We start from the raw sequence: 25342 nt of genomic DNA, 5'->3' as shown, positions 1-25342 counted from the left end.
TGGAGTGACTTGTGAACATTTAAGTAAAGTGTACACTACCATGCAGTGTCTATTTCTCCATGTGTCTATTAAGCACAGTCCACCATCAATGATTTGCTACGTAACACCATTGCAGAACATTGCAGAGAAAAGTAAAACTATCTTGTTGGAGGATGACGCATGCCGGCTCATTGAGTCACAAGTCATTCAACTTGACTACTACTACTTCTTTACACAAACATACAGTACAGCCATTTCATATTTAGAGCATACTGTAGTATAACATAATAGGTTGATGTGGTATACAAACAGTAAACTATCTCTGTTCCTTGATGTGTCTGTCACCATCTGTCACTGTCCAGTCTGCTGTTTATATCCCATATTCCGAAGGGACTGTGACAATACCATTGCTGTGGAAACGGCAATCGGTCGTGGCTTGGTGCCTGGGTGTGGACTGTCCAGTTTCATATCGTTGCAAACCACAGTTTTAATATTCTGTTGCATGTGGTTGCAAGTTGCCATAGCCAAGCTAGCCTAGGGTGCAAATTGTGCTAGGTCCGGCCCTTCATTTCAATCGGTGTAATCTGTACCTTCCCACTTTTAAAGTCTGAAATAAAGTTTTTGCAACCTTTATTAAATAAATCCTAATAGAAACAGAGGCTGTTGAGAAAGGTACCTTATTTCACTGTATGTGGGAGTGCCCTAAGATGCAAATCTTTTGGAATTAAGTGTTTTGTCAGGAATCTTTAAAATCACAGTTCCACTAAGTGCTAAACTCTGTATACTTGGAATTTATCCGAAGAACTGTATACAACCAGCAAAACTAACCAAAATCTTAGATTTTGGTCTTCTCCAAGCTAGAAGAGTGGTGGCACTATGTTGGAAAAGCGTTGATGCCCCTACCCTGAGGATGTGGCATTGAGAACTCATGAACTCTATTGGACTGGAGAGACTAATTTATATAGTTAGAGGTAGACAGAACGAGTTTGACCAGCTTTGGGAAATATATATGAATGCTACGGAAACAAACACTTGGGGATGATGCTCATTCATTCACAATAACAATATGTGGTTGAAGAGAAAAGGGAAAAAAAGAAGAAAAAAAGGAAAAACAAATGGGAAAGAAAATGATTTAAACAATGTTATTTGAAAAAATAAAAATAATAATAAAAAAAAAAAAAAAAAAAAAAAATATATATATATATATATATATATATATATATATAGGCATGTGCAGGTGGTATGTGTGTGAATGTGTGTGAATGTGAATGTCTTTGTGCGTTATATGTAAAGAAAAAACAATAAAAATATATAAAAAAAAAAAGAAACAGAGGCTGGGTGTTTCACAGCCATTCACAATATGGGATCTAAATGCAACTCCACTGCCTTGTCGGCACTGTGGATTGCGGGGTAGAGGGAGGGAGAAAGACACACAGAGAGAGAGAGAGAGAGAGAGAGAGAGAGAGAGAGAGAGAGAGAGAGAGAGAGAGAGGCAGTGCCAAATCACATTGTGTCAAAACAATGCCTATTTGTCATCCTCAAATGTTTTTGAATACATATTTTAGTGTAACGTTTAAATTTAAAATGAGAACGCTTGTAGTGCACGGTGCAGCCGTCATCTTGAATTAGACTCAGAACAGAGTAGCAGTTCTGTATTTGTCTCCATAATGAATCAGCTGTGTGTGGAGCAACATTGAGCTATGGGAATCACTAGTGAATCATTTGATTCATAATTTTATTGGATGAAATCGGTTAGTTCCTGCAGATGAATCATTTTTGATTGACAGGAAGTAATCAAGATTGGGCTTTAAGGGACTTTTGAACTATTGTTAATTATTTTTCCATAATGACAACGGATATGCTCTAAAAATGTGGAAAAACACATTTTTCATTTCAGCTCCTCTTTAAATAGTTATGAAATATCTTGTGTTTAATAAGACCCTGAATCCACATGACAAGAACACAGACATACTGTTTTATCATCTATACTTCCAAACGGTGTGTATGCAACAAATAGCTCTGAAACCACAAGTGAGGAAGGAAAACTAAAACAAGGCATAGTGAATAGTGTGGAGGGGGGTGGGGAAACAACTGACAAACATTACCCTCACTCCCCAATTATTTCCACCAAAAAGGGTCAAATACACCATACACTTTGCATTCTAACAGTGCACTAAACCACTACCACATATGTGTGGTAGTGGTTTAGTGTAATTGATTGTAATAACATTATTGTTATATTATAACAATAATGTTATTACAATCTATTACATAACAGATGTAAAAAGAATATGATATAACATTAGGTTGTAAGCAATACAAAACTGCTATTGACTGGTTTCCGTCGCGAGTCGGACAAAAGCCATCCGTATGGTGTACTTTTACAATCATGAACCTAGAGGGAGTCTTTGGACCTGAGCCGTTGGGGAAATCCATACCCAAGTCTCCACGAAAATGTGACTTGTGGCGCTTCCAAGCAGGGCGTCACAAGGGGGGGGAAAGGGGGACTGAGTTACTAGGACCCAAGGTGGAGGGTCCTTAATCATTTTATATTGAAAAATCACACCCGTGTGAACTGAGCGGTGGTTTACCCATCCCCCCCCCCCCCCCCCCGTGTGTGTGTGTGACTGTGTGTGCGTGTGTGTGTGTGTGTGTGTGCCTGGCCTGGCCTGAAAACAGCGCCCCTCCCTTAACATGTGTGGTCATAAAAGGTACTACACCACAGGCAGGCTACATACAGACAGACACACACCAGAGGCTACATACAGACAGACACACACACACACACACACACACACACGGCCACGCTATGGAGACGGTGTGACCACCGCTCAAAAATAGCAGATATAAAAGCTCACAGCGAGCCACCGAGTGCCGCACTGCGAGCTTGTAGATCTGCTATTTTTGAAAAAATGTGTGCAAATCTTTGAATATATGTATTTTTTAAGCAAACATTTGTAACTGCTTCTGGGGGGTCCCTGGAACTAAATATTTTGTGATGGGGGTCCGTGGCCAAATACATATAATTTTGGGGGTCCTTCACATGAAAAGGTTTGAGCACCGCTGACATAGAAACATAGATTTTTCAAAAAACCTTAGAAGGATTTGAAATATTCAAAGACTCACAATTTTTCAAAAATAGCAGATCTACAAGCTTGCAGCGCGGCAGTCTCAGTGCCGCGCTGTGAGCTTGTATATCTGCTATTTTTCAAAAGTGAAAGCAAAAAATAATGCATAATAATGCGTTCCCAGTCTAAACGGGTTAAACCCCTCCCCCTATGAAGAACGTTCATGGGGGGCCCGCAGTGAATCCTTGTACCCAGGGCCCAGAATTTGGTGCGACACCCCTGCATCCAGGTTTTTTGGAATAACATCCAGGGGAGGTTTGCTGAGCACGAGCTCTCTTTTTCAGGAATGCCCTGCGTTTTGCACAGTTACACACGTTCACACCTGAGAGCTGCCCAATACAACAACAGTCTTATACTGTTGACCACTGCAGCTCCACTGGAGCAGTTGAATACCTGGTCAAGGGCACTTCAACGGTGTGTGTTTAGGCAGAGGTACTGTAACTGTAGTGTTGGTCATTCACTAACCCCACTCAGATTTCTCCTGCCAGTCTGGGGGATCAATTGGCTTGCTTTGACCCACAAGAGCGCTCCCCTAATGCGGTGGTTCTCAACATGTGGGTCAGGACCACCAGGGGGGTCGCCAAATTATTTTGGGGTGTCCCCAGATGATTAGCTTAATGTGCAACATTGTTTTCTCACTCAACAGTAAACAAACCAAGATAAAGTTTAAGTGTATTGGGGTATCTGTACATTTCTAAAGTGACAATTTAAGGACTTTTTAATACCTCTAAAATGACAAATTGGTCAAATTGTCAAATATTAGAGGCAGAAATTGCGAAAATAGCAGATCTACTGCGTTGTGAGCATGTAGATCGTCTATTTTCACAATAGAACCATGTTATACAAAATAATAATGCCTCTAACTCTTAGTGCTCGTCAGTCGTCAGGGTCCCCAGTAAAAATATGATAATTTTGGGGGTCGCGGACCGAAAAGGTTGAGAACCTCTGCCCTAATGTCACATTGCAGAATGTGGGGTCACCCATGGTCTAAACTTGGTTTCAACCTTTTTCGCACTACACAAAATCTATTCAACAAAAATAGCTGTGATGCATTGAGCTTGTAGATCTGCTATTTTCACCGAAAGTTTGCTCCAAAATGTTAACGCTATACAGAGAGTTCATGTAGTTAAGAATAAAAACTAATCTGCTTTGAATGTATTGGTTCGTCGCGAAGACAGATAGCAAACACCCACACGGTGCCATTTATTGATGGTGTTATTGTCTTTGTTGCAGGTTAATTGTTATAATTACTTTCTGATCATGGTTCTCAGATGAAAATAATCAACTTTTTTAATAGCATTCTAGTTTAAACAAGAACCTTAATGGGTGCTTATACCAGAACACAGTGCAGGCAGCTCCACAGAGAACAATCACCAAAAGTAAACAACGGCTCTAGTCTAACTGAACAGTTAATTGAAACAGTGTGAATGATCAGTCCTGTATACTGTAGTAGAGAAAACTTTTCTCCAGTTGAAACAGAACCCCCCTAACACTGCTGAGTAGAAAGAGGGAGAGAGTAACATAAGGAAGGGAGGATAATAAAGAAAAAGACTGAGTGAAAGGAGCAGTTGAGAAAGGGATGAGATAGAAAGATATACAGAGGAGGAGAAAGGGAGAGGATGAGAGACACTAGAAAGGGAGGAAGAAAGAGAGCGAGAGAAAGGGGGAGGAACAGAGTCATGGGAGGAGAATAACGCCTTAGAAGTTGAGGTAATTCTCAAATGCTGGGTAAATACGGGAGATTGCAGGAATAAAAAAGTGAGAGTGGGGGAAATCCTTTGCATTTTAATGAAAACTCTGAATTGAACGTAAATAAAGAGAAGGAATACAGCAGTGCGTAAACAAAAGGCAAGCATCAGCTTTTGGTTTTTGATGGAATTCTTAACTAGGCAGAGCCTGTGATTGTCTCACACACACGCACACACACGCGCACGCGCACACGCACACGCACACACCCTCGCCTTGGTCAAGAGTGATGACAATTCGTTATGGCTCCAGCTTAGACTCATCAAGCCACCTGAGTCATCGGGGACCAGCCGAAGGCAATCTGGCCATTTGAAGAATTCATGAGGTCTTCACAGCCGTCACTATAAAGCAGAATGTGGAAACGTGAGGTTGGACACTATCTGCCTGGAACGTATCTGATGGAACTGTCAAGGGTCGACTCCTTTTGTAAAGCAGGAGCTATGCAGTTCTGAGAATATCATTCCTTGGCAGAAAGGAGGTTGACACAAGTAGATGGCGGTGAATATTGAGATGATCATGTTTTTTTTTTCTACAACAAATAAAAGCTTATTGCAAAACTGAAGGACAAACGTTCCTTCACTCTGAACTTTGAAATATGAACACGATTGTGAGCATATATACGCCTGCCGTGTGTGTGTGTGTGTGTGTGTGTGTGTGTGTGTGAAGCCAAAATAATCATATTTTAACTGGGGACCCTCCCACCCTGACAAGCATTAAGAGTTGAGGCATTACATTTTGTATAACACGGTTCTATCTTGAAAATAGCAAATCTGGCATTGCAAGGCTATTTTTACAATTTCTGCCTCTAATATTTGACAATTTGGCCAATGTTTAATTTGTCATTATAGAGGTATTAAAGGTCCTTAAATTGTCACTTTAGAAATGTGCAGATGCCCTCTCACTTAAGCTTTATGTTGGTTTGTTTACTGTTGAGTGAGAAAACAATGTTGCACATTAAGTTAATCATCTGGGGACCCCCCCCCCCCCCCCCCCCAAAAAAAAAAATGTGGGGACCCCCCTGTGGGTCCCGACCCACAGGTTGAGAACCACTTGTGTGCTACAGGAGATAAAAGTGGAGAGACGGAGGCTTCTGAAGGACGAGTGACCTCATATATCACCCTGGCATGCCGCTGCTCACCCGACAAAATTAGGCTTTTTTCGATCCCTGTTTTGTCCTCACACCTAAGTGGGTGCACACATACACACACACACAGGCAGGGGTGTCGCACCAAATTCTGGGCCCTGGGTACAAGGATTTAGTAAGCGTTATTTTGAGCTTTAACTATTGAAAAATAGCAGATATACGCGCTGTGAGCTTATAGATGTGCTATTTTTGAACATTTGAACATTTGTGCAAGTCTTTGAATATTTTTTTTACCCGATTCTATAAATGTCTTCTAAATCCTTGTTCTAAATCAGTGGTTCTCAAACATATTCAATTCATCTCAAGGACCCCCAAAATTACATGTATATGTATTTGTCCACAGTCCCCCATTTCAAAATATTGATGCAAAATTTAAGTTACAAATGTTCGCTTAAAAAAATCCATATATTCAAAGATTTGCACCCATTTTCACAACTTTTCAAAAATAGCACGCAGCGTGGCACTGCTTGTAGATCTGCTATTTTTCAATAAAGTACAAAATAATTAAGACCCCTCTACCTTGGGCCCTTAGTAACTCAGTCCTACTTTCCCCCCCTTGTGACGCCCCTGCACACTGGCACGCATGCAGTACACATGACAGATACACATACTGTACACTGTACCCGTCTGAGAAGGTCAAACTACGATTACCTTCCCGCTGCTTGTTTCCATGACACTATCAGCCCAGTGTCCATACAGAGACCTGCGGGTACAGTCTATAAATCAGACTAAATCTCACACACACACACACACACACACACACACACACGTGTACTGGATGTCTCATGGCACGTAGACGTGCACATGAGCCAACGCCATGCATTTTACTCTCACACAGAGGTTGGTTTGCTAACTTTTGAGGACACTGCATTGACTGTAACCCTCATCTCTTACTCCAGTGGTTCTAAAACTTTTCAGACCGCGACCCCCCACAATAATCATATTTGAACTTGGGGACCCCCACCCTGACAAGTGCATGGAATTGAGGGTTGAGGTATTACATTTAGTTTGACACAGATAAATATGGTGAAAATAGACAATCTACAGTTTATGCTCACAACGCGAGGCGTTGGTCTTTTTTTTATGAAATGTAAGCTGAATCTGAAACAAGCATATAATTCAACTGTATATAATTCAACTGTGTGAAAATTATCACAACCTTGGTTATGCTCTACTCTCTTTCTATATAGCGTAAAACATCATTTAACAGCCTAGGATTTTAATCACTGAAGGGACCTTTAAATCCTTTGACACAAAAGTCTTGCTCATTAAAGATGAAATAATACTATCAAATTGTTAATTTAGCACGAAATCCTAAGCTGTATAAAAGATATCGAATAACATAAATTACAAATCACGTCTTGTCTTGCTCCGAGACAGCTTTCTCAGTTATCACTCTATCAGCAGAGAGAGAGAGAGAGTCTACAGTCTTTATTAAAAGTGTTTACAGTATGGGACATTAGTGTATTTGTTTCTTGAATGCAGTATGAATGTGAATCTTTTAAAATACACGTTTACATTGAAATAAGTAGTTGTGATGCAAATGTGTTCCATAGTTTGGTCTGGCCTCTTATGGAAGTTATGAATAATTCATTGATTAATTAATTGCTTTACTTTATTTGTTTTTTAAAATAGGGACGGAGAACACAACCATATAAAATGGTTGAATGGTGTGTTCAATGACACCAGGAAACTAATTTTGCCAGCACACACACACACACACACACACACACACACACACACACACACACACACACACACACACACACACACACACACACACACACACACACACACACACACACACACACACACACACACACAGAGAGAGAGTTCCATCTCTTCCGCCTATCTTGAAGCACCACAGTAAGTACTACTAGAGTGCAGCACAGTTATCTGACAGCGATCTGGAGATGTAGCAGAGGCTCCCTCCAGCTCAGCGTTTACCACAGGGATCCACACAGGCAACTCATCTGAGGAAACATTTTTTGCTGATTAGCGCTGGAGTTATCCTATTAACTGAAATTATTTAACAAGCCATAGAATACTGATGAGTCGCTGACAAAAAAAAAAGAAAAGAAAAAAAGTTTCATCTGATATTACCCGAAGAAAACTTATTTAATCATTTAATTGTACGATTAAAGTGGGCTAATTCAGACAAATCAGCGGTAATCACAAATGAAAAGAGGAGAAGCGTTAAGTCTCAGTATGGAATTTTGTGTTTTGTTTTACGTGAAATGATAATGACAAGCGGAAGGAAGCGAGAGAGAAAGGGTGCAGAAAAAAGGAAGAGATGGGGGGGGGCAGATACAAAAGTCAGATGGATAGAGTTCTACACGGACTGAAGCAGGGAAAACTACATGTAGATCAGTGTTTGTCAAACTTTCAAATTTCAAGGTCTCCCTATTTGTACACTGTCAGAGTTTCAAGTTTATTTCGCCATTTACATTTTCATTAAAATGCATTGGAATTCCTGTTCACAAGCCACACGGAAACAAAAACAAACACATACAAGTGCAGAATAAGACAAGGGTACAATCAGCATATCGGCTCAGTGCATCAGTTGTATTAAAAGTTAAAAAGTATGCAACAACTTTAACAATACTAGGATAAAGTGCATTAGTGCTACTTATTCAAAAATCTTTCCGCTTCTGGAAAGAAGCTGTTTACCAGCCTACTAGTATGAACCCTATGCTTCGTCTCTCTGTCAGGGCAGCGCTCCCAACGGTAGCGTCTGCCTGAAGGAAGCAGGGTGATAAGACCGTTGCCAGGGTGGCTGGGGTCCCCGATTATTTTCAGGGCCCTATCAAGGCATCTTTTATTATAGATATCCCTTACATACTTCTATGGGTCAATTTAGACCCCCCCCCCCCCCCCCCCCCCCAACACCCTTAAAAGAACCAACCTAGTCCCTGGAACCCACTTTTAGAACCACTGTAGATGACGTAGGGGAGGAGGGGCTACAGGGCCACACGTGGCGACAGCTCAGCCACCGGCGTCTCTGAAGACGATGTCCACTGGAGCAAGCGCTCATGCTCAAAATAACGTGAAAGACGAGATGACAACTCTGGGAAGTGGCGGACTGTGATTAATCAATGACAGCTAACCACTAATTACACCCCCCAATCAATTACCTCAACACTCATTACATAGTCCACGCGCAGCACCTGGGAGGGCCCCGTGGCACTGATGTGGTTTACTGGCTTTGCTCAGGCACAGTGACAGGGGCGTCACCAAATCCTGGGCCCTGGGTACAAGGATTCACAGCAGGCCCCCCATGGGGAGGGGGTTTAACTCATCTAGACTTGGAATGCATTATTACGCATTATTTTGTGCTTTATCTATTGAAAAATAGCAGATATACAAGCTCACAGTGCGGCACAGAGAGCTTGTAAATCTGCTATTTTTGAAAAAGTTGTCTTTGAATATTTAAAATACGTCTTTTTGAAAAACTGTCAGTGGTGCTCAAACTCTTTCATGTGAAGGACCCCAAAAAATCACTTAAAAAATGCATAGAGTCCAAGATTTGCACACATTTTCACTGCTTTTCAAAGCTGATCTACAAGCTTGCAGCGTGGCACTCGGTGCCGCACTGTGAGTTTGTAGATCTGCTATTTTTCAATAGTTAAAGTATAAAATAATTAAGGCCCCTCTACCTTGAACCCTAGTAACTCAGTTCCACTTTCCCCCCCCCCTTGTGACGCCCCTGCTTAGGCACACTCCGTAGGCATTTGGAAAATAGATATGGAATGTGCTAACACCTTACCGTGTACCGGCTGCACTCAGAAAGCAGACATGAGGGGCTTCTGATGAGTGTGTCCGTATGCATAATTCAACATTATATTCATGCAAACAATATGCTGAACAAGTACAATACGGCATGTGCATGTGTGATGCGGGGACTGAGCAACTGATATGGTAAGACTTATGAATTAATGTGAGCACTGAAGTCCACAACAAAGAGTTACCTTGTGCATCATATTGCTACTAATCCACTTCATGAAGTAAGGTGAGTGTGTGTGCGCGCGTGTGTGTGTGTGTGTGTGTGTGTGTGTGTGTGTGTGTGTGTGTGTGTGTGTGTGTGTGTGTGTGTGTGTGTGTGTGTGTGTGTGTGTGTGCGTCTGTGTGGGGTAGGGGCAAAATCCCTGCTGTAGCCAGAAGCCTCCAGCCTTCACTTTGCATTTTGAGCGAGACTAAAGATTAAAGCTCTTCTCCCAGAAGCTCTCTAACGGAGCGAAGCCCAATTACACCTCTCTGGACCTGCAGAACAGACCAGAGAGAGAGAGAGAGAGAGAGAGAGAGAGAGAGGCAGACAGACAGACAGGCAGACAGACAGAGAGAGAATCATACCTTAAGAGTGAAATACAGTACGATGTCAGAGTGACAGAGAGAGACGAGAGAAATGAACAATATACCTGGAGGTAGTCAGCGGGAGAGAGGGACTACAGAGGGCTCTGTGACCACAGAGAGGAGTAGAGGGGCGGCTTGGTGGGATGAGAGGTTTGGCACAGAGCAGACGAGACAGGGAAACAACAACAATACAGACTGAGTCTGAGAAGAGATTAAGAGAAGAGCAGAGAGCGGAGAGAACGGTGAGGCACAGAAGAGCGAGATTTGAACCGAAAATGAGGGACGGAAAGAGGGAGGTGTGGAGGGGGGGGGGGGGTCTGTGTAGCAGATGATATTATCATAAGAACGGAAGGCAGCGTTGAGCAAAGTTCCAGCTGCCACTACTCTAGGGATCAAACATGGGTTTTCTTGGAGGTATAGTGAGAGCGCACGCACGCACGCAGTCTCCCTTGTCCCTGTTGAAAACCAGTGATAAAGAGAAGGTTTTTGACATGGCAAAGAGTATTGCACAGCCTTTTCGTATCTGAAGCATTTAAAAAGAATTAAAGAACACTTCAACCCTTGCTCTGTGTAAATGGGAGAGGCACACATACAGTAAGTAGTAAAGAAGTGACAGTACAGGAGGCCATGTATTGAAAGTCATTCAGACGCTGATTAGTAAATCCAGAAGGCGAAGGATCTGGGGGATAAGTCATAGAGAGAGAGAGAGGGGAGAGAGAGGGAGAGTGGGCGTGTTTGTTGTGGCACTGTGTGTTGTTGACAACTCTGGAGTTCATGAGGTCTTCATTTGCTGAAAGCAGAGTTAAAAGGTAAGAGAAACCTTTGTTGAGACTTGATGCAGTGGGTGTGCGAGACAGCACTGCATAGTGTGCCATGCAAGAAGTGTGAGTGTGTGTGCACGTGCGTGTACCGTACATGCATGTGTGTCAGTGACAATACTGATGTCTATGGGCACGAATGAATATCTCCCCGCCCCCCTCCCTTTCTGGCAAGGTAAAAGGCTAAATAAATAACGCATGGCTGTGGGGTCGTCGAGCCATGACCTTTCAGCCCATTTGCTTTGGGATTGCAAGAGTGCACGCTCAGCTCAGCTCAGCTCAGCTCGGCTCGGCTCTGCTCTGCTCGACTCGGCCAGGCCAGCCACTCCCAGCGGCTCCAGAGGGTGAATTTTAATCAGCACAGTGCCAATGGTGGAGGCAGTGCATCATGCTTAACGAGGCTGAGCGAAGGCTGGCTTTCATTTACCCAGGCGCAGGTAACAAATGGACCAGACACTCTCCCACCCCCACCACTCCCCCGCCCACCTCCTTCATTCTGCGCTCTCCTTTCTCCTTCCATCACATCACATCTGTCCATCCCTATTCTTTGTTCCTGCCTTGGTCTCTGTGGACATTTAGATTCAGGGCTTTTGTTTCGTTTTTTTTCCCCCTTTAAAATGTGTGTAGCGGCCTGGGTCACAGCTGGTCCAGGCACCTAGGCTGGCAATCCAGCCCTTGCAGCGTTGCAGGTTCGAGTCCCGATTCTGAGGACCTTTGCTGCGTGTCACCCTCCCTCCATCTCTCTCCCCGTTTCCTGTCAGCCTACTGTACACCTATCTTTAAAGGCAGTTATGGCAATTCCCAGATTCCCCATAAACGTACAGTATAGGTGGTTACCGCACTACCGCAGTTGGTCCCTACTGGCTCACCTGCCAGTGAGGAGCCGAGATGTGGAGGAACACTATATTCCTCACCGTTCAACACCCCAGCTGTACAGACGCTGCCTCAGCCTTTTTTTTGTTGTTTGGAGTTTCATTAAATTGATACGTTTGGCTAGTTTAGATGAGAAATCTAGTTCTGAAGCGTTTAGATTCAAGATCTCTCATGCAAGCTTTGGACTTCCCCATGAGGAGAAAGAAAGTCCAATTGTATATGCAGTACTACCTAATATCTAATATGACATAAATGGCAACTAAAGAATATCAAAGAAAGCAATGTATCTCTGTTTCCAAAAAGCACATTTTCAGTGATATCCAACACATGTTTAATTCAGTCAGGAATGACAGCCACACTGTCTCCAAAACAATTTCAAACTGTTTTCTTTATGCAAGGAAATGTTTTTTTTTTTCCTTTTTTTTTTTTTTACAGTGTATACAGATACAAGCTATAAGGCTATTACACGTAGTGTTAAAAGCAAAATAACATTTCCCCCTTCATTTATTGCACGGCTGAAGTTTTCTTGTTAACTTCGACCGCAAACCACAGCTTCCTGTCCTCAAACTCTTCCCCCGAAGCCATCGTCTGCTGTCCTCCCGTTCTTTCATCCAGTTTTTTCCCACCTCTACAGCCTTCCATTCTCTCTTGTACAGGACTTCTTTTAGCACATCTGCCATCTTCCCTCTTTTGCTCACACCTCCACAAGCTGTGCCTGCCACTTTTTCTTTGCCTCCCTCTCTGTGCTCTCTACGATCCAATTTCCCTACATCTTTCTACCGCTCCTCCACTCCTATACCATGTCCCACAGCCTCTCTCTCTCTCTCTTCTCTCTCTCTCTCTCTCTCTCCTCTGTAGTCACAATGAGTTTCATCCTGATGAGTTCGACTCCATCATTTCTAAGCTCCACAGGTCTCATTACAGCCAGGTCACTGGGGGACATTCTAATAAACAGATGAATATGACACTCTCACAGCGTGTACCCACACACACACACACAACACACACACACACACACACACACACACACACACACACACACACACACACACACACACACACACACACACACACACACACACACACACACACACACACACACACACACACACACACACACACACACACACAACCTTGAGAAAGATTACGCCAGGGACAAGTATGAAATAAAAACCTTTCACTTGATTATTTCAGACAAAATAAATCACGGTCCTCAGACACACAGCCTGAGCCAGCAGGAGTAATAGTGATACAATACCTCTGCTGCGAGAGCGCCGGCAAACACACACATTTGTAGATAACACCGCACCTTGTTAAAGAAAAGAATGGACACACGCGCGCGGACGCACACTCACAAATAATGAAGGAGCCTATACGCACACCTTCCTCTCGGTTGCATTGCGCACAATAAGTCTTGCTTCATTAAAGCAAAATCTCATCCACTATCAGTTTACAACCACAGAAGTCGTTTGAACCGCAGGGGAAATACAATTCCATTCCGTTTCGGGGTTATCTTAATATATGAGCTTGTCTACGCCACATTGGTCTCCGGTTATGAGCCAGGCAAACACCCACAGCACCTCAATATTGCACCGGCTCATACACAAGGATGGATTGGAGCACACAAAGCAATTAGCAGTTCATATATACGTGTGTAATTGCGTGCGTGGCACGGGGTGCGTGTGACTGAACTCCCTCGCCTAATTCCTTCCCTCTAATTTTTACATCCGTTGTTATTAGTAGGCGGTTCATTACAGATCTCACCACAGACATGTGTGCCATGCAGGGCCCAGCTCCTAATGCTAGAGGAAATCACATTCAGAATGGAAGAATGGGATCGTACTAAAACATCGGGGCAGGTACAGGGGCAAACAGGGACGTGCAGAGAATGTTAGAGAGGCAGGGGCTGAAATTTCTAAAAGGGCCTTTAGGTGAAAATATTGAAAATAGCAGACCTCCAAGCTCACAATGTGTCGCGCTGCAATGCGTTGCGAGCTTGGAGGTCGGCTATTTTCGGTGCTTTAGACCACACTAAACTAATCAAGACTCGAGCATACTGGAGATGTGACGTATGGCATGGATTTCTACACAGAGAGGGCAATTCTTTCAACATAAGGTGCTGCATTCAAGTTCAGGAGAGTTTGGACAAGGCAACTGTCTTGAACGCTGCCTTCAGGTATGGCATGCCAAGAGGGAATTTGAATTTCTTTCACCATAGTGAAAACTGGATTCATGGTCTGGAGAGGGCACTTTTTACAGACGGGTAAAAGGGCATGGGCTCAAGCCCCCTTTGATGTCTATGTGTGCACGTGCATGGGGGCAAACTTCACTCTTTACTGCTGTAGTAAAAAAGATCTGAGAGTTCTGAGAAACAACACAAATCAAACAGAAACGAGACAAATCTCTCAATCGAATCGATGCCTGGTCCGTCTCGCTATCCATTCAGTTAATTCGCCATCAGTCTGGCCGTGGGCCATCCGTATGACACCTGATCACTCTTCATTCCTCCGTCCATCCATTATCACTGTCATTTCATCCTTTCACGTCTCTCTGCCTCAAGGCCTGAGCCCTCCTCACTTGTCAAAGACGACACCTTGGGAGTATATTACTTGCATACAGTGAGAAATGGAGCCCGCCATCTGCTGACAAAGGTCACACTGTAGCTGCTCTCATTAAGCACGCGCTATTTCTCTTGTTAAGACATGAGATTCATACGAGCGTCTGTCAAGACACAAAATGTCAGTAAAACTTTAATAACATTATTAGTGTCTTTAGCATTCTAAGAGCAGCTGCTGTCGAAATCTTAAGCTCTGGACTTGAAATTCCTGGGGAATCGAAGAACGTGCCTGCCCTTCTCACAGCCATGTTGCCCTTCCCCTTTCTTTTCCCTCCCTGTCGCCTCCCGTCTGTCTCTCACTCTTCGTCTTCCTGCAGGGCAGTGCACGGCAGTACATGGCAGTAGGCATTCATCTCGATCTGGCTCTTCCTGCTCTTTAGCTGTGGCGGGCCGACACAGGCACAGAGCTTGTCACCGCACTTTACAGCATTGACCTGCTGCGCATTGCACTCCCTCGCTCATAAATGAGGGGAGTGAGTGATGGGGAGGCAGAGCAAGGAGGAGACAGGGGAGGGAGGGAGGTACAGGCTCATACAGCATGCGTGAAGGCAGCTACGCCTCTCCTCATGTATCGCTCCATCTATCTGGCCCTGACTGTCTCATCTGAGGCTGGCTCTATATTACGCACGCACACACACACACAAACACACACACACACTGAGGCCTTTACAAAGACGCATAAGGTTAGGCGTACAGACAGGTGGACTTTGTCAAAGCTAGAAAATTCACATCCCGGAGCCTCAGATTCCAGCGTGTGTGGTGAAGGTCACAGCAGCAGACCAGACGTAAGTCAACAAAATCTTTCCCCATCTCAGGGACAGCCAAGACAAAGGACTATGTTGACATTCCTGACAAGTCCCACCGCACTCTATGACCGCCGTGTGCACACACTCTTTTACTCTAATGCGCACACACGGGCACACACACGGGCACACACACGGGCACACACACACCCTGACCTTTGCAAGGAAATTCTTGGCCACAGTAGTACTGACTGGAAGGCAAGTTTGCAGGCTCCTTAGTTTCACTACATTAACATAGCTAGCATCTACCTGAAGCCCTCTTCACCAACAAGGCCAGCACTGTTAATGGCATGTAGGAGATTCAGTGCTGATACAGTGAATATCCATTTGCCTCGTAGCTACAGTGCCCAAATAATGGTCATCCTGCCTTTACAATTATATAGTAGCAGCTGGACAATGTCAGCGTGTCGGTGGCATCAGTGGCTTGGCAGCCTATTTGATGAGTGGTGATTTACTGGGCTCAGGGAAGAGCTTAGGTAAATCCTGTTGGGCCTCAGCCTTGGTCAACACAGCGAAATGCCTATTAAAATCTGGTGCGAGAGGAAGGTCCAGCTTACTGGACAACAGGTTGTAAATATTTACAAACTGTTCTCCAAGGAAGCCCAGTGAGATCTAGTCAAACATGGCCACACGTTACACACTTAGTATGTACATAAACCTTTGGTAATCAAGATACAGGGAGTAGCATATGCACTGAGGGGAATGAACTGATCAACAGAGGATCAGACTTGAAACTGAAATGCGTTAGTCATGGACAAGGTCTAACTGCAACTTGAAAGGGATTTGTTACAAAAAGTAAACAGTAAAGAATCTGTGTCATTTTATTTCAGCATTGGCTATTCAAAAATAGCAATTTTACAAGCTCACAGCGTGTCACTTCGTGCCAGGCCGTGAGCTTCTAAATCTGCTATTCTTTAACATAGCATAACATGTTTGAGAACTACAGATTAAAAAGGCAATTGTAGAATTGACCTCAGATCTTAATGGGTTATTGTTATTAAGTTATTAAGAAATCATTAAAAGTTGTCATGGTTGTAAAAAAGGAAGACACAGACAAGCCAGAAACAATGTAAAATAGCTGTATTTCATGAGTTCAAAGACCCAATCCAGATTCACAATTTTACAGTCATGAGGAATGTAGTCGATAGGTTGATAAAAACAGATTTCTTTTCTCAGGTAGATTTCTTCGTTACACCTTTCTTTTCTTTTTTCTTTTTAATAGAAACAGCCTGAACAATAAAACGTGTTCATTGCTGTGATTTCATTCAAACCAAAATAATTTAGTTTACTTTTCTCTTCTTCTTTCCTTTCCTTTTTTTGCTGTGCAAGAGGACACTTGATTATTTGTGCAATATAAAAACAACACTTCTGAACAAACAGTTGATGTGAACCGTGAAAAAGAGCAGCAGTCTATCTCTTTTTGGCTGACTGGCTCTTCTTCAGTGTATTTCTTAGGTTTGGGCTTCAACAAACAATACTTGGCAAAATCAAGGGATTTCTTGACAAGACAAAGTATACTTCAGAAAATGTATCAACAATGAATCAATAATTGACCTCAGAGCTTCCAGCCAGTAGTTTATACCGATGAAGACCGACAAAACTTGAATAAGGTCCTGTTTTTTTTTCCAGTAACGTAGATATAGGAACACATGAATATCAGAAACTGGAGCTTGTGATCCTATGGACCTGGATGATATCTGGCAAGAGGGAGAGACTGTCAAATCATCCACACCCGATATCGACCCCCCCGGCGCACACTGCCGCAGAAGATGAGAGAAAGAGAGACGCAAAGGGGCTCCCTCTCCCAGCATTGTACTGTAACATACTGCTCTGTGCACCTCGTTAAGCCAACATTAGCCCTAGTAGCAGCCGCTGAAACAAAGGGCTGAGTCCTGACATCTTGGGCATCACCGGGTGTGGTGGGAGGAAGAAGAGGGTACTTGTTGGTACAGCAGGGTTTGTTTAGGACAGGGTGCCTCTTCCACAGCACTAGGGCTGTTTGAGGCGCTTCCTCGGGGGGCCCATGAAGGGGCACTGGGTGGAGGCCAGGGAGCGGTAGGCCTCCGCCACAAGCTGGGGGTGGGTTGAGACCATGGACTTCCAGCCTGACGTCTCCATCACATCAGCCGCATGGCTTAGAGAGAGAGAGAGAGAGAGAGGGAGAGAGAGAGGGAGAGAGAGAGAGAGGAGAGAGAGAGAGAGAGAGAGAGAGAGAGAGAGAGAGAGAGAGAGAGAGGGAGAGAGAGAGAGAGAGTAAAAGAGAAGAGACAGAAAGTGGGGAAAACATTATTGTAGGAGGGAATGAAGAGAACCCCAAAGCGGAGAAGAAAGACAAAGCTTAAAGTTATAAATAGATGAAGATAATAAATAAATAAATAAAACAACATGTGCCGAAATTCACATAAGGAAGCCCTGTAGGTCTTCCTCACACCCCGAGGGTGCTGGCCTGCACCCTGCTGTGTGGCCTTTAATGACATTTACTGCATTTGATTGTGTCTTAATCAACAAAACAGTGTGCGTGCGTTTGTGTGTGTGTGTGTGTGTGTGTGTGTGTGTGTGTGTGTGTGTGTGTCTGTGCATGCGTGCGTGCGTGCATGCATGTGTGTGTGCATGCATGTAATTGCGACTTGTGCGTGCACACCCGGCACCAGACCCCTGACCCTGCTCCCTGCTGAGGACCTGAACCCCTGATCCCTGTAATGGCTCTTGAGCCAAGCCTGAGCCAGCAAGCCAGGCAAAGGGCACAGTGAGATCAGTCACAGCTGGGAAGCAGCAGCCCGCCTCCCCCCCATCCCCTCTAAAGGAGGACAGAGCAGGGCAGGAAGCCCAGAAGAATGAACCGAGGAGAGGGCTGAGGTAGACAGCAGAACAACAACAGAGAGCAGGGAGAGCATGCAGGAGGATGTGAGATGAAGCATTGATAGTCAGGAGGGAGGAACGGGATGGAGAGACCGAGGAGAGGGAGAGCCGAGGAGGAGGAGGAATATGTGGGAAAGAGAGGGAGACGTCGCTGCTATTGGTCTTGACGGCAAGCTGCTTGTGAAGTCCGCTCTGGAGAGGAGGAGAGGGAGGAAGGAGGTAGGGAGGGCAGCAGGCAGCGAGGGAGGAGTGTTATTGGTTCCTCTGTGTCGTTTGTTTTCTATATTCGTCCTCCATATTGATTTTTGTTTTGTTGCTCTTGTTGCCGTCGATGTCCGAGGGAGGAGGGTTGATAGCGCTTTGCTAGCCGGAGTCCCCCGTGGCCAATTTTCCCCTCCGCAACAGCAGCAGCAACAATACCGCCACTGTCACAAATTAAACTGTCATAAGGCCCATAACCACAATTAATGACAGGGATTAGGGCTAGAAATCTGCATTACGGAACACCTTAGGCACACACGAGGTTCTGGGAGGAGAGAATGAGAGGTTAGATAGACGAGGAGAAGGGGTAGGTTGTGGCAGTGGAGGGAGAGGAGGGAGAGGGTGAAAGAGGGCGGGAGTGAGACAGCGAGGTGAGGCTGAGACGGCGTGGAGAGAGGATGCGGGACCCGGTGTGATCCAAGACAGACTGCGACGGAGGCACACAAGCACAGGGAGACAGAGCCAGAGAGAAACGGCACATTGGAAGTATATGGATGGTCAGGACTAAGAGGAAAGCTAGTGTTAACCGGCCGCTGGAACACAAGATCAATCATTTCGCCCTGAACATAAATAGCAGTCGGTGGCGTTAATAGGCTCCATCTTACCCAAACTATGCGCAAGCCCATAAGATGATTAACATCAGCAGAAGAGGTTCATTGCTAAATGGCCCAATGTGATATGGCAGCAAAATGGGCTGATGTGGGAATTAAATTAAATTTCCATGGGAGGCAAAGATTGCTCCCACAGAAAATTAATGACTTCATTTGAAAAAATAAAGTGTGTGTGTGTGTGTGTGTGTGTGTGTGTGTGTGTGTGTGTGTGTGTGTGTGTGTGTGTGTGTGTGTGTGTGTGTGCGCGTGCGTGCGTGCGTGTGTACGCGCTTTGAGTAACAGGGTAAAAAAGAAAAAGATGATATTTGCATATGTGTGGAAGTGCTTCAGAAGATGGATGAGTGTGGTTAGATGCTACAACTCACTAGTTGATGAAGTCCACGGCTTGCGTCTTCAGCTGCTCGGCACTGTGTAGGTCAGCCAGGATGAGAATGTCTGCGGTGTTCTCCACAGACAGGCCGCTACACAATGCATCCTCACACATCACCTTCAACCTCTCCAGGGCATACTGACAGCCAGAGAGAGAGAGAGGGAGAGAGAGGGGGGGAGAGAGAAATAACAGGGGAGAAATGAGAAAGGAAATACAGGAGGTAAAATAACCCATTTAGAACAGGTACACATTTTGTGTATCATTATTTTATGCTTTAACTATTGAAAAATAGCGCGGCACCGAGTGCCGCGCTGCGAGCTTGTAGATCTGCTATTTTTGAAAAAACGTGAAAATTCGAATTTTGACCCGATTCTATAAGTGTCTTTTGAATCCTTCTAAGGTTTTTTTGAAAAACCCATGTTTCTATGTCAGCAATCTGGCTAGCCATCGTCAAAGAAAAAGGTCCTTTTCACTTAACTGGAGCTCAGTTGGTCTGTTCTTGAGAGACTACTATGTCAGTGGTTCTCAAACCTTTTCATGTGACCCCCAAAATGATCTAGTTCCAGGGACCACCCAGAAGCAAAATTGGAGTTACAAACGTTCGCTTTAAAAATACATATATTCAAAGATTTGCGCACATTTTCACGACTTTTTCAAAAATAGCAGATCTACAAGCTCGCAGTGAGCTTGTATATCTGCTATTTTTCACTGGTTAAAGCATTCAATAATTCTAGGCCTGAATGGGGTAAATTAGCCATTCTGTGCTGCCATCATCCCCGATCGCAGCACCGTGTAATGATTTGGAAACAGCAAATTATTCCGCTGTAGTGTCAACGGAAGGAAGACGGGGCTGGAGGGGGGTGAAGACAGTCACAGGGATCGTGGCGACGACTCTAAACACTGAAAACTGGTTCCCCAGAGGTTTCTCTGGTGGAAGACACACACACACACACACACACACACACACACACACACACACACACACACACACGCGCACGCACGCGCACACACACACACACACACACACGCAGAGTACATATAGAAATAATGGGACTGAGGCATGCATGAGAGTGTTCCTGGCTGAGACCAAATGGTAGAGTGCCTCTGCTTATTGCGCAGCCAGAGAGATGGTATGAAGTAGGGATGGGACGATATGAACGTTTCATATCACGATTATTGTTACCAAAGAAATCGTGATTTATGATATTATCACGATAATCAAAATATCCCCATTATCCTGGGGCGGAATGTTTGCTTGTAGATCGGGTATTTTTTGGCAAAGGGATTTGGTAGAGAGTGGGGAAAAAAAGACTGTATCAAGTACGCATATTACGTAGTACGTTTTAACAAAAAAGGACTTAAATGGTACTGGATATGCAGCTCTGCAAATAAAAAGTGAATTGATCCCAGTGCGTGACGGAGGACGATATCACGATAAATTAAATCTCCACGATATGATTATCGTCAGTGTTTTTTATCACGATAAACGATAATATCTCTTATCGTCCCATCCCTAGTATGAAGAAAAGGATTAACGTGACCTTGATGAGGCCCCCTGGCCCTCCAGCTTTTATATTTAACCGGCTCTCCCTCCGGCGGACGCCGTTAATTGGGTACATTTACGGGGACCGAGTGCAACGGAGAAGCAGAAACCCAGTGTGAGGGAACCAGAGTGAGTGCAGTGAAAAGAGGTGAGATGTGGACACGGACGTCTGCCACAATGGACAGAAGTCCTTGAACAGTAAGGGGATTAGAGAGGCCGATCAAACAGCCCAACGCGCTGAGCTACACAGTAAAATCCTCAGTGTTATATTTATCCATAACCAATGGACCCTTATGGATACAATTTGTTACATTACTGCCAGAAAAGTGTGATTCTCGAAGCGCAGATCTCCGCCAGGCCAGGTTGCCTACTAAAGGCTGAGCTGTGCAATCGTGGGGTGCAGCCTTCAGGACACGAGTAATCTGCAATGCCCCCGATGGGCAGAAGTGAAAGTGTTTTTACAGGTGTGCTCTACAGTCAGGGTTTCTCAAAGAGTCCAGGGGTGCCTCAGAATACTTTGATAATATATGGGTGTAAGTGAAATCACACTGCGTTGTAAAGGGCTTCTCACTGGGTGCGTTTATATGCACAGATGTATTCCACTTATATTCGGAATGACTGCTCATTCAGAATAGAAATGCTCATATAAACGTTTAGGAATGGCCATTCCGGTCTGACCCGAATTAATTTTCATTCTGGTCTGAAGAGGTGGTTTATGCCGTTTCAATCGGATACATTTGTCATATAAACGCTCCATTCGGATTTGTCATATAAACGCTCCATTCGGAATGAACTGCTGTCTGAACTGCCCCCCCCTCTCCGACCTGAAGTAGGCCTACTTTGCGCATGCCCAAAGTTCTATTCCAAATGAATCCTTTGGTCATGTAAACGACAGTGGAATGAGGGATACTTGTATTCAGGTCCCATGTAAACGTTTGGGTATGAAGCTCTATTCGGAATAAGTTCATTCTGAATGCCATTCTGAATGTGCATATAAACGCACCCAATGAGTGATTCAAATTTGGGGCAGATCGTACCCAGCATTCATGATTTCCTCAAAATGGCCTACAGTACATTGGTTGTTGAGACATGATCCAAGGAATCCAGGGGACATCTTTTCTGATTGTAAGACCTACAGTTAAAAGTTACAGGCCAAAATGTGGTGCGGCCACCATGAGGGCAATTTGAAACATTGGGGTGGTAGTTCTTCCTTAACACATTGAATGCCAAGGTTTCTGGAAATTAGTCAATAGCCCCAGCCACCATTGACTCCCCATTCATTTTGAGACCATACATAACTGTACTTTTTTGAAGTATTATATGAACTGCGAACACATGCAGATACACTTTAGGGTGTATTCTTTCATGTTGCAAAGAATTGAGTTCACAGATAGTTCCATTTTGAATATAAGTGCATGTGAAAATAAAAAAAACGCTCATAAATCTTGCCTCTCAAATGAGGTTCTGAGATAATCGCATTTAAAGGTTTATTTTATGTACAGAACTGTTTGTACTGTGTCAATCTCAACTTGGCACATATCAGAATAATCGGTAGGATGTTTACTTTACTGTTGACTTTACAGTTAGTCAAAATATTATTCGCCTGTGGAGTTATGGGCTTATCTATAGGGTTAGGGTTAATCAAAATAGAACTGTGTTATGTGGTACTTTCAGCATTTCCAAGGCTAAAACTCCTGTTATGGGTCATGATTTATTTTTTCTAGGCAGCTGCATGCTTTCTAGGCAGCTGCATGCTTTATTTACAGATATTTTGATGTTCACATCGTCAACCTACAATATTCCATGTAATATTGTTTCACAGAAATGGATGTCAGAGAAAAACACATGTTTTGTATATATTGTGCCAGTAAGTAATTTCAACTAGGACTATTTGCAAATGTGATACCTGTTTTGAAAGCCTGAAGGATGTTCTTTATTCTACACACAAAAAGTAAGTTCATATGACATTTCTTTTTGAAGTTAGGACCAAAAGTTTACATTATTGTCAATATACTGTATTGAGGAGGTTTGGCGCCCCCATGTGTTCGTTCTATATCATGACACTACAAATGTGTGTGTGTCATTCATACATTCATAAGTGTACAAATAGAACCAAATGGACCCTTACGGGTCAATTTTTACACTCTCAGAGTACTCTGAGTACCATGTAATGGTCAGTTATGTAGCCAGATATGTGATGGACAATTAGTGATTGAAAGTAAGTACATTTACTGAATTATGGGAATGGAGATGAGATGCTTTTAGTTTAAAGATTTGTTTTTTATGCCTTTATTTGATAGGACAATAGACTGACAGGAAATGGGAGAGATGGGGGATGACATGTGGTCATGACAGGTCGTCCAGATCGGGAATCGAACCGGTGACGCCAGCAGGCATCATAGTATGTGGTATGCGCTTTGACCACTAGGCCAGTGGGCGCCCCTAGATGCTTTTAGTTTAGTTTACTCAAGTTGGAATTCTTGAAACTATTTTGTACCCCACCTAGACAAATAACACGAGTAGGTCAGGCATTTAGTGCAGGTTTAGTTCAGTGCATCAAAATAAATAAGGCCAAAATATACAAATACAATGTTTTTTTTACATACAAAAGCCTAAAACTGAATGACAGAATGCTATGAATGAAATATTGCCCAATGCTCAACTGCATGTTGCCTGTTGACCTCTTCTGACCTGCTGTAGGGGCCTTGGTAGACTAATGTTATCTTCCCATTTTCTATGCAATTCAAACATGGCAGGCTTGGCCGGTCAATTTCTAGACTGCATTATAAGGTTTTGGCTTTGATCGAAATTACTGAATGTCTACAGGTTCCCTTCAGATATGAAGGGAACCTGAGTTACTATGACACATTAGAGCTTACTAAACAACTAAACCTGAACAAACAACTGAACCTCTTTTTTTCAGTGAATCAAGGCTTTATTTTCCTTGGGATATTATTTCACAGAAATGCATTTCAGAGATTGCCAGACCAACATAAAATGCTCAACTTTTACAGCAAATATCTCAAACAACCCTTTGAATTGTTGTCTTTCATTATAAATTACAAAAAAAGGTAGTTTGTTGATCTTTTCTGACTAAGGCCTGTCAATATACTGTATTGAGGAGGTTTGGCGCCCCCATGTGTTCGTTCTATATCATGACACTACAAATGTGTGTGTGTCATTCATACATTCATAAGTGTACAAATAGAACCAAATGGACCCTTACGGGTCAATTTTTACACTCTCAGAGTACTCTGAGTACCATGTAATGGTCAGTTATGTAGCCAGATATGTGATGGACAATTAGTGATTGAAAGTAAGTACATTTACTGAATTATGGGAATGGAGATGAGATGCTTTTAGTTTAAAGATTTGTTTTTTATGCCTTTATTTGATAGGACAATAGACTGACAGGAAATGGGAGAGATGGGGGATGACATGTGGTCATGACAGGTCATCCAGATCGGGAATCGAACCGGTGACACCAGCAGGCATCATAGTATGTGGTATGCGCTTTGACCACTAGGCCAGTGGGCGCCCCAAGATGCTTTTAGTTTACTCAAGTTGGAATTCTTGAAACTATTTTGTACCCCACCTAGACAAATAACACGAGTAGGTCAGGCATTTAGTGCAGGTTTAGTTCAGTGCATCAAAATAAATAAGGCCAAAATATACAAATACAATGTTTTTTTTACATACAAAAGCCTAAAACTGAATGACAGAATGCTATGAATGAAATATTGCCCAATGCTCAACTGCATGTTGCCTGTTGACCTCTTCTGACCTGCTGTAGGGGCCTTGGTAGACTAATGTTATCTTCCCATTTTCTATGCAATTCAAACATGGCAGGCTTGGCCGGTCAATTTCTAGACTGCATTATAAGGTTTTGGCTTTGATCGAAATTACTGAATGTCTACAGGTTCCCTTCAGATATGAAGGGAACCTGAGTTACTATGACACATAACTAAACCTGAACACTGAACCTCTTTTTTCAGTGAATCAAGGCTTTATTTTCCTTGGGATATTATTTCACAGAAATGCATTTCAGAGATGTTGTCAAAATCGTGCCCCAGTAATTGTTCAGCTAGGAATATTTGCAAATGTGATACCTCTATTGGAAAGCTGAGGATGTGTACTTTATTCTACAAATATAAAAGACAAGACTGGTCATTTGAAATTTTATTTTCCTGTACAAAAGACGGAACAATAAAGTACAACCTTGAACCTTTGAGATCAGACA

At 43.5% G+C, this 25342-nt stretch overlaps 1 protein-coding gene across 1 annotated transcript in view; it reads right to left on the bottom strand.

Annotated features, from left to right (window-relative positions):
* Window positions 1-16820: 16820 nt before the first annotated feature.
* The window catches only part of spop (speckle type BTB/POZ protein), a 130848-nt gene continuing 122326 nt past the window's right edge, over window positions 16821-25342 (bottom strand). The window contains exons 10-11 of the mRNA XM_080724690.1: window positions 19555-19697; window positions 16821-17592 (exon numbers count right to left, since the gene is read on the bottom strand). Of these exons, the coding sequence (XP_080580816.1) occupies window positions 17448-17592; window positions 19555-19697 (288 nt within the window). The 3' untranslated portion in view covers window positions 16821-17447. The remainder of the gene's footprint in view (window positions 17593-19554; window positions 19698-25342) is intronic.

Source organism: Nannobrachium achirus, assembly GCF_963921795.1.
Source record: "Nannobrachium achirus genome assembly, chromosome: 4".
Classification (NCBI taxonomy): domain Eukaryota; kingdom Metazoa; phylum Chordata; class Actinopteri; order Myctophiformes; family Myctophidae; genus Nannobrachium; species Nannobrachium achirus.
This window is presented reverse-complemented; position numbering and strand designations above follow the sequence as displayed.